This window comes from Pogoniulus pusillus, chromosome 28, assembly GCF_015220805.1.
Source record: "Pogoniulus pusillus isolate bPogPus1 chromosome 28, bPogPus1.pri, whole genome shotgun sequence".
NCBI classification, from domain to species: domain Eukaryota; kingdom Metazoa; phylum Chordata; class Aves; order Piciformes; family Lybiidae; genus Pogoniulus; species Pogoniulus pusillus.
Genome location: NC_087291.1, coordinates 3,975,299 through 3,994,079, shown reverse-complemented (window position 1 = coordinate 3,994,079; position 18,781 = coordinate 3,975,299). Strand labels below are relative to the sequence as shown.

At 42.2% G+C, this 18,781-nt stretch overlaps 1 protein-coding gene across 1 annotated transcript in view; it reads left to right on the top strand.

Moving 5' to 3' along the window:
- The first annotated feature begins 12,439 nt into the window (after window positions 1–12,439).
- The window catches only part of KCNH8 (potassium voltage-gated channel subfamily H member 8), a 237,309-nt gene continuing 230,967 nt past the window's right edge, over window positions 12,440–18,781 (top strand). Inside the window, exons 1-2 of the mRNA XM_064167040.1 lie at window positions 12,440–12,590; window positions 12,930–13,043. Coding sequence (XP_064023110.1) covers window positions 12,968–13,043 — 76 coding nt within the window. The 5' untranslated portion in view covers window positions 12,440–12,590; window positions 12,930–12,967. The remainder of the gene's footprint in view (window positions 12,591–12,929; window positions 13,044–18,781) is intronic.

Here is an 18,781-nt window from a genome sequence, read left to right as displayed (position 1 = left end):
AACTGTGGAAAGGATCATCTTCCAGTTCAGCATAAAAAACAAGTGACAAATTATATAGTTTGAATGGAAGAAAGAAAATCACCAACTTCTTTCACCTGTTAAAAGATTACAATAAATTAAAACTCTTCTTAATGTCAGGCCAAAATTATTTTAAGCAATTATTCTCTGTCCAGAGCAGTAAGTTCTAAAGTGTAATAGCATCACAGAATCATGGAGTGGTTTAGGCTGGAAGGGACCTCAAGGTTCATCCAGTTCCAACCCCTGCCATAGGCAGGGACACCTCCCACTAGAGCAGGTCACTCAAGGCCTCATCCAACCTGGCCTTGAACACCTCCAGAGAGGAAGCAGCCACAACCTCCCTGGGCAACCTGTGCCAGTGTCTCACCACCCTCACTGCAAACAACCCTTTCCTAACATCTACTTTGAGTCTTCCCTCTCTCAGTGTAAACCCATAACCCCTTGTCCTGTCATTACAAGACCTTTTCCTCCCCAGCTTTCCTGTAGGTCTCCTTCAGATACTGGAAGGCCACTCCAAGGTCTCCTTGAAGATTTCTCTTCTCCAGGCCACAGAGCCCCAACTCTTGCAGCCTGTCCTCATAGCAGAGCTGCTGCTACCTTCTGAGCATCTTTGTGGCCTCCTCTGGACTGGCTCAAACAGTTCCATGTCCCTCTTGTGTTGGGGGCTCCAGAACTGCTCACTGGACTCCAGGTGGGATCTGAGGAGAGCAGAGCCAAGGGGCAGAATCCCCTCCCTTGCCCTGCTGCCCACACTGCTCTCGCTGCAGCCCAGCACAGGGTTGCTGTCTGGGCTGCACTCACACTGCAGGCTCCTGTTGAGCTTTTTATCACCCCAGTCCTCCATGTCCTTTTTCTCAGGGCTGCTCTCAGCCATTCCCCACCCAGCCTGAAGTTGTGCTTGGGATTGTGCCGACCCATTTCAGTGCACTCTGTATTCAATTCCACATTATTTGATCCCACTTTATAGCTAAAGATAGAATGATTCCTACTTCTGCTGTTTGACACCAGATCAAATAATATATAGGTGATCACACACTTCTGTGCCTTAGTATAAAACAAATGTAAAGTTTGGGCTGAAATAATGTTACCAGATTTTTAGTGCAAGCAGAAAAATAAATAAATGTGCTTCAGTAGAACATTGCAAACCTTCAAAAAAAAAAAAAAAAAACTTATAAAGTGCCCATGGGTTTTGGTGCTCTCATTTATTATAAAGCTGAAAGGAACTGTGAGCCTTCTCAGGACAATGTCTGCATTATATGTGTTTTAATACTTTCATTTCAGCTCTTCATGGGACAAAAAGTGCTGACACAAATTCTGTACTGGGTTTTAAACTGCACTGTAACAGCAAATGCCATCCTAGATAAAAGATTAGTCTTCAAAATTGTACCAAGAATATGCCAACTAGTACATGCAAAAAGGATCAGGATATTAATTTGACCTGACTAAGGGAGCAGATTATACTATAAATAGGGTCCTGAGACTGCATCTACTTGTAAGGCTGGTCACTTCCTACAGAATCCATTGCATGTGTATTTGCCCTAATCCTGTAATGTGATCCTCAGTTTAATCCTTACACCTGGCTATTAGAATATACTAACTTTGCTATGCATATGAAGTAGTGCATACATAAGGCTTTGTTCGCTTGGACCTTATAGATGGGGAATATAGAAGCACAGAATAATTTTACATAGAAGGTGAGCTAACAGTGGGCTGACACACCTGAAATCCCAGACTCCTGGAAATATTGAGAAAGGTCAAAATCTGAATAAAAACAAAGATTCTCTGAGTTCAAAGTGTCATGTGTACTAGCTCAATCTAATTTGGAGCTGACTGGAATTCAAGATCGATTTCTTCAGCTCAAGTCCAAAAAATAACCTTTTACTTCATCCCTGTTGGGAGTTATCTGGGAGAAGAGCACACAAAAGCAGGATGGAATTGATTCCAGCATAAAACTCACTTGAATCCTGAGTTCCATACTCTCATAACTGCTTCAGTTACAGACAGTTACAGACTTTTTCTTTTTTTGTTCTTGTTCTCTCTGCACAACTAAGCATTTCCTGACTCTTCCACTGTTCAGTCTCTCAGAGTGTGTGCTGCCCATTCTTCTCTCTCTAGACATCATCTCCTTCTCTTTTGACCCCTTTTGGCATCATAGATACAGTCTAAAGGTTACTCCTGTGCCAAATGCAGTAACTTTAACCTATTAGATGTTTTCTTCTAATGTTCATCTTCTATCTTCCTGCATAGCATTTCTTTGCCAATATTGCCTTATTCTTTGAGTGTTTGGAGAGGGTGTTTAGGGGTGTTTGTCTCCAGAATGCCAAGGACATTGAACTGTTGGAGTGAGTCCAGAGGAGGCCACAAAGATGCTCAGAGGGCTGCAGCAGCTCTGCTGTGAGGACAGGCTACAGGAGTTGGGGCTCTGCAGCCTGGAGAAGAGAAGGCTTCAAGGAGACCTTATACTGGCTTTTCAGGATCTGAAAGAGGCATACGGAAAGGCTGGGGAGGGACTATTGACAAGGTCTTGTGATGACAGGACAAAGAGGAATGGGTTTAAACTGGCAGAGGGGAGATTCAAAGTAGATGTTGGGAAAGGGTTGTTTGCAGTGAGGGTGGTGAGACACTGGCACAGGTTGCCCAGGGAGGTTGTGGCTGCTTCCTTCCTGGAGGTGTTCAAGGCCAGGTTGGATGAGGCCTTGGGTGGCCTGTTCTAGTGGGAGGTGTCCCTGCTTATGGTAGAGGGTTGAAACTGGATGATCTTTGAGATCTCTTCCAACCTAATCCATTCTATGATTCTATGATTTTGTTCTGGAATGTTCCTCTTCCTTCTCTTTCCTTTAGTAGTGTCTCTTTGCACAAATTTTTAATTTAAAGTATCCATCCAGTGAAGATGTATTTCAGAAAATCTTTCCAAAATAAGAGAGTAAGGCCTGTGCTTTCCTGGTAAGAAAGACAATAGGGGTAGTTTAATTTATTTGGAAAGATCATCTTCTGGGGAAAATAATGTATGGCTACTAAAATATCTTTACTCGTTCTCTTGTTTAAATGGTCACAGAATCACAGAAAGATCCAGGTTGGAAAATCCCCTCAGGATCACCATGTCCAACCTATAACCCTACTCTAAAATATTCACCTTAAATAATATTCCTAACCACCACATTCAAACAACTCTTAAATGCATCTAGGGTTGGTGACTCAACTGTCTTCCTGGGCAGCTCATTCCAGTGCCTGACCAGTGCTTGGTCTCATGAGAATAATTAATTAAACTCTTATTTGGGTAGGAAAGAAGCTGGTGAGCTTGGGAAAGTTCAAAAGCAGATTAATTGGCATTTAGGCTGATCTGTTATAGCCTTTATGGATCAGGTTACCTTCTCATTGCTTAGCTGCAGCTTGTCTGTTGTCTTACAAAAATGTTCTAATGGAGAAACAAAATTTATTGCACATGGAAAGGTTTGGACTTTGTGTGCATGTGTTTTGGTTGGTTGGTTGATTTGTTTGCTTGGTTGTCTTTTCATCTCAGATAGTCAACATAAGTGGGGAAGAAGTATGGTGATTATTGGTATTATAATTAAGTCATGTAAGCTGAACTGTAGTTAACAAAAGCTTTTATCTAAAACCCGAGGAAACTTTCAGAAAGGCCATGAACATTAATGTATCTTTACTAATTTTGCCTAATATAGTAGTAGCAAGGATTATTGAAATAAGTCTAAATAGCTTCAGTTGTTTTATAATTAATATTTTTTCTCATGTTCTCCTCTTCATTCATTTCCTTCTCCAGTTAGGAAAGTAAATGTTATTGAGCTCAGTGTACAAAAAAATTTACTATTTCTTCCATTAGTTAAGCAGAATACATGAAAGTTCGCCATGAGGTATGCTGGTGGATTGGGTGTTGCCTGCCCACCCACTCTTATGAAATCACCCAGACTAGACTCAGCCAAGCTGGAAGTTAAGGAATGAAGCTTTATACTCACAGCTTAGCACAATATACAAGCAGATAGTTACAATAGTTACAGCAATAGACAGAAATATGCAAGTTAAAAAAGTAATACAGAAACACAGCAGCCCTCCCAGAAACCAGAGTTCCCAGGAAGGGCTCCCAACCACCCTTCCACCTTCTTTCCACCCCTCTGCCTTATCCCAGAGTTTGCTTTATGTGCAAGGTGAGTTTGGAGGGTTGGCAAGGGGAGGTCAGAAAGCAGAAGAATTAGTTACACAGAAGAAGCCCAGGGAGAAAGCATAGACTCCAACAGACAGAAACACACACACTGTCTTTTCTATGTTTGTGTTGCTTCTGTACATCTCAGCAAGCCTATGAGTGCAGTAGAGATCACCATTGCTTCCTTTTCACAACCTATAATCTATTTTTTTTTCTCATTAAAATATTCCAGTTAGCCTCAAACCAGCACAGGTATCCTCCTTTTTTTTTTGCCTTTCATCTTGACCAGTTAAGCAGTAAGTTATTTGCACCACTCTGGATTGTTTTATACATGACTGCACACACACTGTTTCCCCTGTATAATCATTAACTATATACATTAATAAATACCTTTAATGCCATACATATACTTATGGTATGTGGGGAATTGTATGTGTATAAATACTAAAATACTTATGTTTCAGAAATAAGAACACAGGTGAGATCATAGAATTGTAGAGTCAACCAGGTTGTAAGAGACCTCCAAGATCATCCAGTCTAACCTGTCACCCAGCCCTAGCCAGTCAACTAGACCATGGCACTAAGTGCCTCATCCAGGCTTTGCTTCAACACCTCCCAGTGACTCCACCACCTCCCTGGGCAGCCCATTCCAATGGCAAATCACACATGCATAACATTGCATGTAAATTGTAAAGACTAAACACTTCTCTATGCATGAAATGAAGCTGGTTATCATTTCTATCATTTTAACACAATGTAATCCTTTGTAGTGTGTTTTGAAACACTTGTGGTATTCAATGTTAGGTATCTAGCCACTAAGTTTGGTGTTTTCATGGCCATATCACTCTACCCAGAGTCAGGCTCCCCAAAAAAGAATGAAAAAAATAACATTTGATAAAAAGATGAAAACTAAATGCCAGAGTGCATTTCAAAACTGAAAAGGGGAGGAAGGAGAACAAACAACCCCAGCTGTCTTTTCAATGGAGATGGCAGCTCACTTGTAACTAACTCTTGGTAAAGAATTTGGTCTTGGTGTATTTTTACAACTTATTTTAAAGTACAATTAGATTTTATAGACAGGTATTTTAGAACTACAATTATATATTTTGTCTAGCTCTTTGTGGAAGTTTCTAAAGCCATACCTTATTAATGATACATCAAACACACATTTTGATCTTTCTGACTGTGATATTTAAAGTCTTCTGTGGCAAAGATTAAAGATGTCAGGGTACCATTAAAGTACATGACCAATATGGCCATATACAATGTGCATTGCAATAGAATGTCCCGGTCCTGTTCAGTATCTTTACTGATGATCGGGATGAGGGGACTGAGTCCAGCATCAGTAAGTTTGCAGATGACACCAAGCTAGCAGCAGGTGTGGAGCTGTTGGAGAGTAGCAGAGCCCTGCAGAGGCTCCTTGACAGGCTGGATACATGGACAGAGGCCAATGGGATGAGATTTAACAAGGCCAAGTGCAGAGTTCTACACTTTAGCCACAACAACTCCAAGCAGTGCTACAGGCTGGGGACAGAGTGACTGAGAGCAGCCAGGAAGAAAGGGACCTGGGATTACTGGTAAATAACAGCTGAATATGAGTCAGCAGTGTGCCCAAGTGGCCAGGAGAGCCAATGGCATCCTGGCCTGGATCAGGAATAGTGTGACCAGCAGGGCAAAGGAGGTTATTCTGCCCCTGTGCTCAGAACTGGTCAGGCCACACTTTGAGTGCTGTGTCCAGTTCTCGACTCCTCAATTCAAGAGAGATGCTGAGGTACTGAAACATGTCCAGAGAAAGGGAGACAAAGCTGGTGAGGATCCTGGAGCACAGCCCTGTGAGGAGAGGCTGAGGGAGCTGAGGGTGTGCAGCCTGGAGAAGAGGAGGCTCAGGGGTGGCCTCATTGCTGCCTACAGCTACCTGAAGGGAAGTTGTAGCCAGGTGGGGTTGGTCTCTTCTCCCAGGCAACCAGCAACAGAACAAGGGGACACAGCCTCAAGTTGTGTCGGGGGAGGGAAGTCTAGGCTGGCTGTTAGGAGGAAGTTGTTGGCAGAGAGAGTGACTGGCATTGGAATGGACTGCTCAGGGAGGTGGTGGGGCTGCCATCCCTGGAGGTGTTGAAGAAAGGACTGGCTGAGGCACTTAATGCCATGGTCTGGTTGATTGTCTAGGGCTGGGAGGTAGGTTGGACTGGATGATCTTGGAAGTCTCTTCCAAGCTGGTTGATTCTGTGATTCTATGATTCTAAGTACTGTCTATGCAAAACATCTTACTGAACTCCCATAGAAATAATATAATTTCTTATATATTTTCATCTGGATCCTCATTTGCTTTCACTAAGTGCAATGTAACCTTGCAAGTAATTCTGATTTTCTGCTATTTGATTTCAAACACTTGCAAGTAAATGGATTTTTTTGATTATAAAATAGTTTAAACTCCAAATTATAAATAACTGAAGTTGTGATTTTGCTATAAAGAATATTCTCAATAGCTACATTTGTATTCAGCAAGTATTCAAATGACATCATTTGGAACAAAAATAGCAGTCGTGATTAACAGGTGAACTGAAACAGCAAGATTATTTTGAGCTGTAGAATAATGTACAAGAGCATTGAACATCACCATTACTTCCCATGCCACAGTGAAGTGAACAGGTGTGTGATGTCTTTCAGGTCCTGGAAATATATAAAGAAACTATTACAGCCCTCCAGTATCTTCTGTATCCAACTTTTTCTGAAGCTTTGTTTTCTCACATAGATTTTTAAAATAATTTTTCTCTTCCATGTAGTTAAACATAAGCTTCAGCTTCACTGCCAAAAATATACTGTGCTGGTTTTCTTTGTAGTGTTATAATTATTTTCAATATTTTGTGAAGGCTTGGGTTTATTTTGGTGTTTTTTTTTTTTTTTTAATTTTGTCTTCTGATGGAATCCAAAATTGATTCAAATGAAATATTGTGTATTCAGCTTTGGATACTAATTAGAATCATGGAATCAGCCAGGTTGGAAGAGACCTCCGACATCATCCAGTTCAACCTAGCACCCAGCCCTAGCCAATCAACTAGACCATGGCACTAAGTGCCTCAGCCAGGCTTTTCTTGAACACCTCCAGGGGCAGTGACTCCACCACCTCCCTGGGCAGGCCATCCCAATACCAATCACTCTCTCTGCCAACAACTTCCTCCTAACATCCAGCCTAGACCTCCCCCAGCACAACCTGAGACTGTGTCCCCTTGTTCTATTGGTGGTTGCCTGGGAGAAGAGGCCACCCCCCACCTGACTACAGTGTCCCTTCAGGTAGTTGTAGACAGCAATGAGATCACCCCTGAGAGCCAAGGGTACACACAGAGCCAAAGGTGCCATCTTTGCACTTAACTTTGACCCAGACTGTTCTTGATTTGCTATAGCAGCTTCATTCTTGGAAAGTTCTGTGATTGTCTTATACACAATGAAAGAAAAGGGTCAGCATTTCTTTAAGCACGATGATCATTTCTTAGGATAATACTTTTAACACATGCTACTTCAAACTACATTAGGCTGTTTGTGGCAGATGAACAGCAGGTTGCTATTCTTTGCCCCTTTCCTAATATTTTCAGATTCCTTCTTTCCACTGGATGCCCAGGTTAACAAACAAATAAGTGGGTGGTAATTTCAAGCACAAATGTAAGCTGCATGCAGTCCTTTCTGGTTGTTAACTTCATTTTCACTGTTTTCATTTGCATAATCATAATAGGTAAGTTCAGGTCAAGTGTTTATGCCAGAGAAGCAGTAAGAAGCTCATAACTTTTTCTATTATGAAGCAGTTGGTGGTACTGTGGAATATTAATTCAGAAATTTGGAAACTGTGCTCCTGGTTAAATTATAAATGAAGTAATTGTGCAATTATGACCAAAAATGCTACAACGTACTGCTGCTTGCATATATTCTGTACAAAGCCCTCTTCCTATGCCCTCATTTCTTATTAACAATCTATGTCTAAGGAGATCATACAGTACCTCAAAATGTTCTTTGTAATGCTGAATGCCCAAGTAACTGTGGATAAGTGGGACAAAATGTTTGGCTGTTGAGTTATCTGAGGAAACAAACTTTATTTTTTCTCACACAGTACTTCCAGGCCAAAGTGAAACCTCCTGACTCAATTCCATTTGGAACATAGACAATGATAGCAACTTGAAGTGTAGCAGCAGTGTTAACAGTCTTTAGTTTCTCAGCTCTGGTACTGACTTTCTAGGTCCATTGTTTGTGTTTTGCTAAAAGGTTAAGAAATAGTTTTCCAGGATTTGACTAGAATTTTATAGCTGCTCCTTTAACTCCCTTTTAAATACTCTTAGCTGTGATGAACTTTCTGAACCGTTCTCTTGAACTTCATGTTCTTAACTCACTGAAAAGTTAACCTGCTAAATTTGTCTGCTTTGAACCACTCCAGATTTATGCTTCTGTGTTTTGCAATTAACTGCCTAAAGTTGAGTATTAGGATCATAGGATCACAGAATCATAGAATCAGCCAGGTTGGAAGAGACACCCAAAATCATCCAGTCCAACCTAGCACCCAGCCCTAGCCAATCAATTAGACCATGGCACTAAGTGCCTCATCCAGGCTTTGTTTCAACACCTCCCAGTGACTCCTTCACCTCCCTGGGCAGGCCATTCCAATGCCAATCACTCTCTCTGACAACAACTTCCTCCTAACATCCAGACTAGACCTGCTCTGGCACAACTTGAGTCTGTGTCCCCTTGTTCTGTTGCTGGTTGCCTGGGACAAGAGACCAACCCCACCTGGCTACAACCTCCCTTTAGGCAGTTGTAGACAGCAAATAGGTTCCCTCTGAGCCTTCTCTTCTCCAGGCTGCACACCCCCCAGCTCCCTCAGCCTCTCCTCACAGGGCTGTGCTCCAGGCCCCTCACTAGAGTCGTTGCCTTTCTCTGGACATGTTCCAGTAACTCAAAATATGTCTTGAATTGAGGAGCCCAGAACTGGACACAGCACTCAAGGTGTGGCCTGACCTGTGCTGAGCACAGGAGCAGAATAACCTTCCTTGTCCTGCTGGCCACACTGTTCCTGATGCAGGCCAGGATGCCATTGGCTCTCCTGCCCACCTGGGCACACTGCTGGCTCATCTTCAGCTGCTATTTACCAGTACACTCAGGTCCCTCTCTGCCTGACTATTCTCCAGCCACTCTGTCCCCAGCCTGTAGCACTGCTTGGTGTTGTTGTAGCTAAAGTGTAGAACTCTGCACTTGGCCTTGTTAAATCTCATCCCATTGGCCTCTCCCCACCCATCCAGCCTGTCAGGGACCCTCTGCAGGGCTCTCCTACCCTCCAACAGCTCCACACCTGCTGCTAGCTTGGTGTCATCTGGAAATTTACTGAATCGCCTTGTCCAGATTATCAATAAAGATACTGAACAGGACTGGGCCCAGCACTGCTCCTCTAGTGCCAGCTGCCAACTATATGTGGCACCATTCACCACCACTCCCTGGGCCTGGCCCTCCAGCCTGTTCTTGACCCGTATCAGAGTGAAGCTGCTGAAGCCACGAGCTGCCAGCTTTGCCAGGAGCTTGTCATGACAGACAGTGTCAAAGGATGTATTAAGGTGGATTGTGAGTAAAAAGAATTGTACATTATGCCAAATTCAAGTGCAAAATGGGATTCTGCATTTCAGTTGCTCTTCTTATGCAGTGTGAGGCTTCTGTGCATTAATTGCCTTTCAAAGTTTCATTAGTTTCTTTTCAGTAAAGTTTGGGTGGCTGTTTTGCACTGCAGAGAGCAAGCCCATGATTTTATACAAGCTTAATTGTTGTTCATTTTGCGTAGCCATTGTCATAACCAATTTATAACAGTATGCCATGACTGAAAGTATTTGTAAAGCACAGCAAATTTTATTCTTATTTCCTGAAGTTCTTACAGTTGAAGAGGCCTTCAGCATGTTCTTATTAAAAAATTGATATTCTCTCTTTCACTAGTGCTGGTGGTGCACACAAGGGAGGTACAGCAGCAAGTTCTTTGCAAGGCTTTCATTGCTGGCACAGCTTTCACTGCCTTTGCTATTGCCTCTCTTTGGTCAGTGGTGAATACATTTCAGTAACTAGATTTTGAACTCACTATTATAAACATGTAACGTGCCACAGAACTCCTCTGTCTGCTACTGATCCTGTCTGCTACCTATCCTGTCTGCAGTGCATTTGCAGAATTGTTTGAGGAGGTTTTTCCCTAGGTCCAAAGACTTTAGTTAAACATTCTTCATCTCATGACTCTGAAGACATTTTTGTGGGGTCTTAATAAAGTTCTAAAATTGCTGAAACCTTTATTCCACAGAGCCCTCAAAAGAGTACTGTCTGGGGTTAGGGCGGATCCCTCCCCCAGTAAATTCACTACAACATGGATTTTTTGGGAAGTCACGGAAAAATGAAATTGTATTTCTTATAGTTTAAAGTAAATATAACAGTATAATGAGAATAAACTACTACAGAAAAAAAAATATAATAACCTTAAGGAAGATGGGGAAGAGGTCAAGTGGTGGCAAAGCAGCAACAGTAGCAGCAGCCAAAACAGCGGCAGGGGAAGATAGCAGCAGAAGCAGCAAGGGGAAGGCACAAGCTGTGCTTACAGACATAAAGCTCTTGATGCTCCAATGAAATGATATTAACTTATCCATTGTTGCCATTATATGCCCTATCCCTAGAATGTTCACCTCTCCACTCAGAGCTTCCACTTCTAATTTTCTCTGTTCTGAATTGTTTGTAATGTCTGAGCTGGAAATCCAGCTCGAATGACCACAAGTATGATGTCTACAGTTCAGACTGTGTTGTGTGTAAGAAAGTACAGTATCAGCTGTTTATGTGATGGTAGAGTTATTAGATGGCAGTTTGACATCCTTGTATAATTTTTTTACCTTTTGTGCTGCTTTTTGGTGAGTCGAAATCAAGAACTAAATTTTAATCTCTGAACACAGGTTACTGTGATTGCCTGTCGTAGAATTTAGAATATATTCCTTTTTCCTTCACTATATCCTCCCTCCTGCCAGTATCTAGAGGGAAAGATATCATGTGCAATTAATTCTGGGGCTTTGCCTATATTGAACTGGAAGTTGTGAGGGGAAAAAGAAAGAAAAGTAATTTCAGCAATTGCTGACATTTAGTGTTAAACATTGTGCATTTTCAGGACAGAACTGGAGATTCTCAATGAAGGTTAAAAGTCTGCCATGAATTTGAAGTTTATCAGCTAACTAAGCAGCTGGCAGTACTGTGCTATCTTGGGTACTTCCAAGGCAAAAGTGACTGCAAGGTAGTCTCCTTTGTCTCATGTCACTTCTGAAAACTGAGCTGGCAGCTTTGCATCAGCTATTGTGTACAGGCTTCCAGCACAAGAATTGGACAGATCTGTGATCTCAGTATCATCCTGCTGCATTCTTTAGAGCCAAGGTGGAGTTACTGTGAGTGAACTTTGTGTTGTTACAGAACCTACGCTTTAGTGTTTTCTGAGGGTTTGGTTTTGACGATTTTTCCTTTTAACTGCTGGTTGTAAAGAAAGACTCTTTCCATCCCCCCTGAAGCCTCTATGCTATTTATCTTCAAAAGCGAGAATCAGAGCCTTTTATCCATCTGGAGAGATGGAAAACCCCAAATAAATGGGAGCAGGAAGAGATAAAAATACTAATACTGTAAAATTACAAAAGACCAACAGGCTTCTCCTCCATAATGCACAGTGCCTTTGTAGATTAGGGAGTGTACTCATGCTTATTTTCTCCAGTGTCTTTCAGTCCTGAAATAGTGAAGTGAAATAACTGTACCATGGGGCATTCCCTTCAGTCATTTAAGATGCCTCAGAAAGTCACTTTTCCCAGTGTGGGAGCAGCTGGTATGCCTGCTTCTTCATGGGTTTTATTTGGGTTTTGTTTATACATTGAATCTTCTGAGTTAGGACCTACTTCTCTGTTCTTTCTTTGGTTGGAAAAAATATTTCTTGCAGAAAAGTTTCAGGGGGAAAATTATATATATTATATATTGTGGTGGAGGGTTATAAAGCCTTCTTGCAAAGCCCTCTCCGCAACATATATATATATATATATATATGAAACATTCTCAATGAAGTTGAAAAACCCTGGCACTTAAATGAAATACCTTCAACATGCAAATGACTCATGAGGCCACACACCTGATGGAGCATTCTCCATGTTCCAGTCTTGCTCTCCAATGAACACGTCCAGGGACATTTACTATCCACCTCAGTACAGCGTTTCTCCTTCCAGCGAACCAAGATCCCTGCAGCGTTGTTAGTCCAGACAATGTACGTGTAAGCTAATGTGCTTCGAGTCTAGGGCCAGAGCTGGGAGAGCCAGACTGGGATGTGAGGCGGAGGTGGGCCAGGCAGCTGCGGGCGGCCCCGGGTTGCTCTGCTGCTCCCGCCCCAAGGCAGCCGCAGGTAGATAAAGGTTGCTCTTCTCCCTCTCCCTGCCCTCCCCGTAGCCCGCCCTCCCTCACGGCCGCTCTCCGCCGGCGCCCCGCTCCCCATCTCTTGCTCCGGGGGCGCAGGCTCCGCACCTTGAGAGCGGCGCTCTGCGGCGGCCCCTCCCGTCAGCAGCAGAGGAGGAGGGAGAGCTCTGACGGAGCCTGGGGCTGAGGAGCAGGGGGCTCCCAGCGCCCGGAGGCGGCGCGGCGGCTTCCCCATCCTCCTCCCCATCCTTTTCTCCGTCCCTCCCTCTGCCTCCTCCCTCCCTTCCCCGGGCGCCCTCTGCACTTTCTTCTCGAACCACCCTCGTAGGTAAACTTTGATGGGGAACCTCGCACCGTGCTGGAAAAATGCCGGTAATGAAGGGATTACTGGCACCCCAGAACACCTTCCTCGACACCATCGCCACCCGGTTTGACGGCACACGTGAGTCCGGGCTGGGGCTGCAGGCGTCGGCGCCGGGAGCCCAGGGAAGGGTTTGCTCGGGGGGCACTGGGCATACTGTGGGAGTCTCCTCTTGCCTCGCCTCCGCCCTTCGGGGCTTTCCCTGGTACGAGAAACCGGCAACGAGAAGGGGGAGGTGAGGGAGTTCCCAGTCTCCTGCTCTCCTGCCTGGCTTCTCCACAGCTTTGCAGATTAGGAGGATGTTAGATCCTCTCTCCTCTCTTTCCGGAGCTCGGGGGCTCCGGAAGGGCCGGGGCCAGGGTGCCGCTGGAGCCAGGGTCTCTGCAAGAAAGTTGTGTGCAGGGCTGGGGCTTTCCCTCCAGCCCCGCGTCCCTGGCAGCGCGGAAACTGAGGGCAAGGCAGGCTTCAGAGCTTTGGCAGAGCTTTGACGGGAAGTCTAGGGATTTTTGTTGTTGCTGTTCTTTATGACCCCAGGCTCCGATATTAAATCCCCCTAAAAGCTGAATTCCTGTAAGTCGGGCTCGGCGGCTGCAGCTGTTGCGCTGCTAGTGAAGGGAGGGAGGAAGCAGAAGAGACCTGCCCTTGAGCAGCAGCGCCGAGACGGCAGCGGCGCTGGGCTGCAGCACCATGGACGGGTCCCGGCCCGGGCAGGTCGCTGAGGGACCGGCTGAGGGACGGCGCGGAGCTGTGAGGACCTACTCTCCCCGCCGCGCTCTTCCCGCCGCCCGTGCCTCCGCAGCTGCTGTAGGAAGGCGCTGCCTTAATGCGCGGAGATGGTTCCCGGGCGGGACGCTGGCTTGCTCCTCTCAGGCTGCGCGTTAGGAGCTGCCTGTATCTTGAGTTTTGTTTCTTTAATGCTGCTCAAGTATATGAAACAAAAGGAAAGGAGGCGTGAGGGAGCGGATTTGAACCCACATGAAATCCGTTCCCTTTAAAACCATCCAGACATTCAAAGTGAAGGAAAAGCAAACTCGAGGTTGAGCTGCTGTCAGCTCTTTCTTGAATGAAAATGTTGCAACCTGATGGGTCTGATATCTTCTTGATTGTGTATCTATCGGCATTTCCTTGATGGCTCAGGTAGTGATTAAGACAACTGAACTGTGATTACTGCTTCAGTAAGTTGTAAAATGTCAGAAAAACGAGGTAGTTACTGAGATCGATTGAGAGAAGCACAGAACTGCATTATAACTGCTCTGTTAGTCTGAGGATGCATAGTTAATTTATGATTCGGGACTCTATGTAACTGGTGTTTCATTATAAAGCAATCCCTCTTAAAACTACTTAAATGTAGCATTAAATTCCTTCAACTATGGAACTCAAAGTCCGTCTCATCCATCATTCACCCTATTATTTCTGCAAAGCATATGGGTATTATTTACTATACATTAAAGCATGCAGCTCTAGTAAGAGTTTTGTTGCTGATATTGTCTTCCCTGCTTTGTGCTTTGTGCTCAGGGTCCCCCTATCCCCCTTACAATGACTTCCTTTCAAAGGATGGAGCACTCAGCCTGCAAGCTGTACACACAGACATTTCACAAATGATGTGTTGTTCTTCAGAGAATCAATATAGTAAGCAGCATCAGTGATGACATGAAGGTCTTTAATTAAATAATCACTAGAAAATTGTCTAATCTGCATATTCTCAGTGATACTAACAGACAAGTGTGGTAGAAAGGTTATTGCATAGCTGCATAGTATGGACAAATGTGGCTGTATTTTTAAACTAAATTCTAATAACCTTCATGGATTGGGCCAATATTTTCTTAAGAAGAAACAGAATCTACTGTCTTTGAAATCTCTAATACTAACAACTCATCTACTTTTTTTTTTCCTGGGATCTAATTTAAAAAAGGCAGTGATTCCCCAATTCCCCACCCACCCACACTCTATCAGTTCAGAATTTAGCTTAAATATTAAAGAAGCCTATTGTAGAAGTCATCTTTGTGTGATTATCAGCAAGTGAAATACTCCTAGCAGTTCACAAGACTTAGGAACTACATAGTCTAATATCTAAAAAGAACTTTAGAGGATGGTATGGTTCTACAGCATGTCTCTTAGAGAGTGACATAACATCTCTTTTAGAGTGCCAGAGTAAAACAACAAATTGACTTGTTATCTGAAACAAATCACATAAGCCAATCTACATCATAGCTCAGTTTGTGCTTTCATATAATACATTTTTCCTTTTAATATATAACATATTATTAATATATAACATATTTTTAATATATAACATATTTTTAAGATATAACATATTTTTAAGATATAACATATTTTTAAGATATAACATATTTTAAATATATAACATATTTTTAAGATATCACATATTTTAAATATATAACATATTTTTAAGATATAACATATTTTCCTTTTAATATACTAATTTATAATAAAAAAATATTTTTACCTTTTAATATACTAATTTTTAATCCTAAATTATTGCTTCTTTAACAGGTTAAAAATATAAAATTAAAAAAATGTGCAATTTTGCAGAATGTTTATAAATATCTGAGCATCAAGTATAAAAGCTGAAGCAATTCTTTAAAAGACTTGTTTAGTTAGTATTCCTGAGGTGGTTCAGGTAGTTACAGCTTGGAGTAATACTGAAGGCTAATCCTTGTAGGAATCAGTCCCATGTCTTGCTGGTTTTATGGGTGATACACTCAGTGTAAAGAATAGAACTGATACATGGCACTGAACCTGAGGCTGTGTTTTGCAAACTACTTTGACATCACACATGTGATGGTTTGGGTGTTATCCACCCCTCACACTTTGGAAAATCACCCAGACTAGGCTCAGCAGAGCTGGAAATTGAATGAAGCTTTATATTCACAGCTTGGCACAATATCCAAGCAGATATTTACAATATATACAGTTATAGGCAGAAATATGCAAGTCAAAAAGTAATAAAGAAACACAACAGCCCTCCCAGAAACCTGAGTCCTCAGGAGGGGCTGCTAAACACCTTTCCACCTTCCTCCCACCCCTCTCCCTTACCCCAGACCTTGCCTTATGTTTAAGGTAGTTTTGAGGGTCGATCAGGGAGTTTAGGAAGCAGATGGATTAGTCACACAGACAGCAGGTTAGGCTAGAGAGAGAAATTCAGTCCAAAGCCCAGACAGAGAGCGACTCTGTTACCTATGTTTGTGTTCTTGTTCTTACACATCTCAGGAAGCCTATGAGTGAAGTAGACATCATCATTGTTTTCCTTTCACAGCCTGTAATCTAGTTCTTCTTACCAAAACCTTCTAGCTAGGCTCAAACTAGCACACACATGATGATACTTAAATGTTAAAACCTGGTTTTGTGTCAAAGGAGTGTTTTTTGGGGGTTTGTTTTAGCATAGTCTGTAGTTCACAGCCCTCTTTTCATTTTAAGCTTCTGGGAAGGATATATTATGCTGTCATCAGCGATAGACTAATCCACCAATGCAGCTTTAATCCAGAAGAGGGATAATTCTAATTCTGGGCAACAGTGCAAGAGGGGATTCCAGATTATATTAGAAAATATGCTTTGCTTTGCACAAAACTTTTCAAAAATTCAATTCACACAAGTCTTTTATTTTCATCATTGCAATGACTTGTGTCAAATTAGCAATTATAAATAAGTTTGAAAAATCATAGATCTCAAAAAGCATGCATAACCACTGCCTGACAGTTACTTCAGCTGGTCACAGTTCTCATGGTAAATATTTTCTATTGTTATATGTATATTGCACAAAAGCTATGAACCTTATTACAACTCCAAACTGGGTTTTGTATTCCTGACATCACAGTCTATATCAATATTTTCTCAAAGGCATTTATTCCCCACTAAAAACTAAGCACCAGGCCATCCAAGTGCTTTTTGCCCCTCTATTGGCACTGGATTTATATGGTTACTGCTCCTTCAGGAAATGCATATACTTAGTTTCAAATTATTAGGGTGTAGTTTGGGGCTTGTTGTTGCCCTTTTTTTTTTGGGGGGGGGGGGTGGGGGGGGGGGTTGTTTCTATATTTTTTTCCCTCAGGTTTTTATTTTCAAGTGTGAAAATGCTTGGGATGCAATTCTCCCCAATATTATGAGACTAGATTTCTGAAGTGAGTTACTGCACTTCAAGCTTTTACAAGGAAAATATACACATTGTTTTTTGCTTCTGATTCTTGTTTAGATTTGGCAAAGCATTCAAAAGTGGTTACAGGGTAGGAAAGTACATTATATTATTTTTGTCCATACATTTGTGTAAAAATAAATATTCTGTATGTACTTTTTATTGATTTAAGTAGATTAAATCCAGAAAACAGGTGATTGTTTCTGAAAAATCATGATACTTTCTCAGAAACAAAAACTAGACAAACAAACCTCAACACAAAATGCTAACAGAGCTTCAATAACTGACCTCACTAATTTATATTTTAAATATTTGACAATGTTGTGTATGGTTACACTTTAAAATGATAACTGAAGTTCTGTAATTATCTTTTCTTTCTACTGGATGTGTACTTCCACATCCTTATTAAGTATCTTATATGCTCACTCCAATCTGAAGATCAAGATGAGTTAATTCCTTTTCACTCGCTGTAAATGTGATAATTCGACAGTTCTTTATTTGTAAAACTACTTTTCTACATTCAGGTGTCTTCCAGTTAAAAACTTTCCAAAGTATTAAGAAGCAGAACTTTCACCTGGTTTGTTTTGTTTGGTGGTGGTAGTTAATGTTTTGTTTTGTTTTGCTTTGGGATTTGTTCCTTAACAATCAAATGGATTTAATTTTTCCAGTTGCTTTAGTTGCCCTTAATGGGTGATTGAAAGCTATCTGCTGAGAACATCGATTTAAGCATCTGAAATGTGATAACAATATACTTCCACTGGCATCATGGATAGAACAAAACTGTCTTCATGGGATAAGCAGTCGGTATAGAATTGAAAGCCTTGGTATAAAGTGATCTTCCCAAATTGCAAGGGCAGACTCCTCCCCTGCTTCCCTTCCTGGATACTTACTTTTCTGCCTGGTGACTAATCTAGTGAGGTCTGCCATATTGAGCCAATGTGCTAACTTTTTCAACAACTCTGTCAAATTCTGTGTTATCTTCTGCTTGAAGTCCACAAGTCTTGTCTAGACTAGTCCACATACTGCTTAATTGCAACATAGTTATCACAAAGAATTTGAAAAGGAGCAAAATGCATCTTGGCTACTGGTGCTACTCAGTGGTTCTTCCCCAAAAGGAGGAGGAATTGCATTTGTGTTGGGTGTAGAGATACAACAGCTGAGCTTAGCAGAGGGAGGATGTTATTGATCAGATTCCGGGATCAGAACAGTCCACCTCCCAAACAAAAAAAGCCTGTGGCCAAAGAAGTCTGAATGACTCAAACTACAGTAAGCACTGAGTACAGCAGTGACAGTGGAAAAGCTGGTGACCTGTCAAACTCTCCCTTGGAAGGAATGGATGTGCAATGAAAGAGGTCTTGTTCTTACTGCTAGAGACCAAGCTAGTCAGACAGAGGGGAATCTCCAGAGATATATATACATATATGTATCTGTGGTCCTCCATTATGCAGACTTGTTTTGCCCTTTTGCTTATATTCTTGGATCAGTAAATAATGTGATGCTTTGAATGAATCACACTTTTGTCACTGCAAAAGCATGCTGTCAACACAAGAAAACCCCCTGCTTGTTCTCAGCTCAGAGCATGAAGGAAACGAATGCTTTCCTTTCTGTACTTTCCTCTCAGAGACATGGTCTGGGTTGCAACTTGCTGTAGCTGTGTTACTAAAAAAGG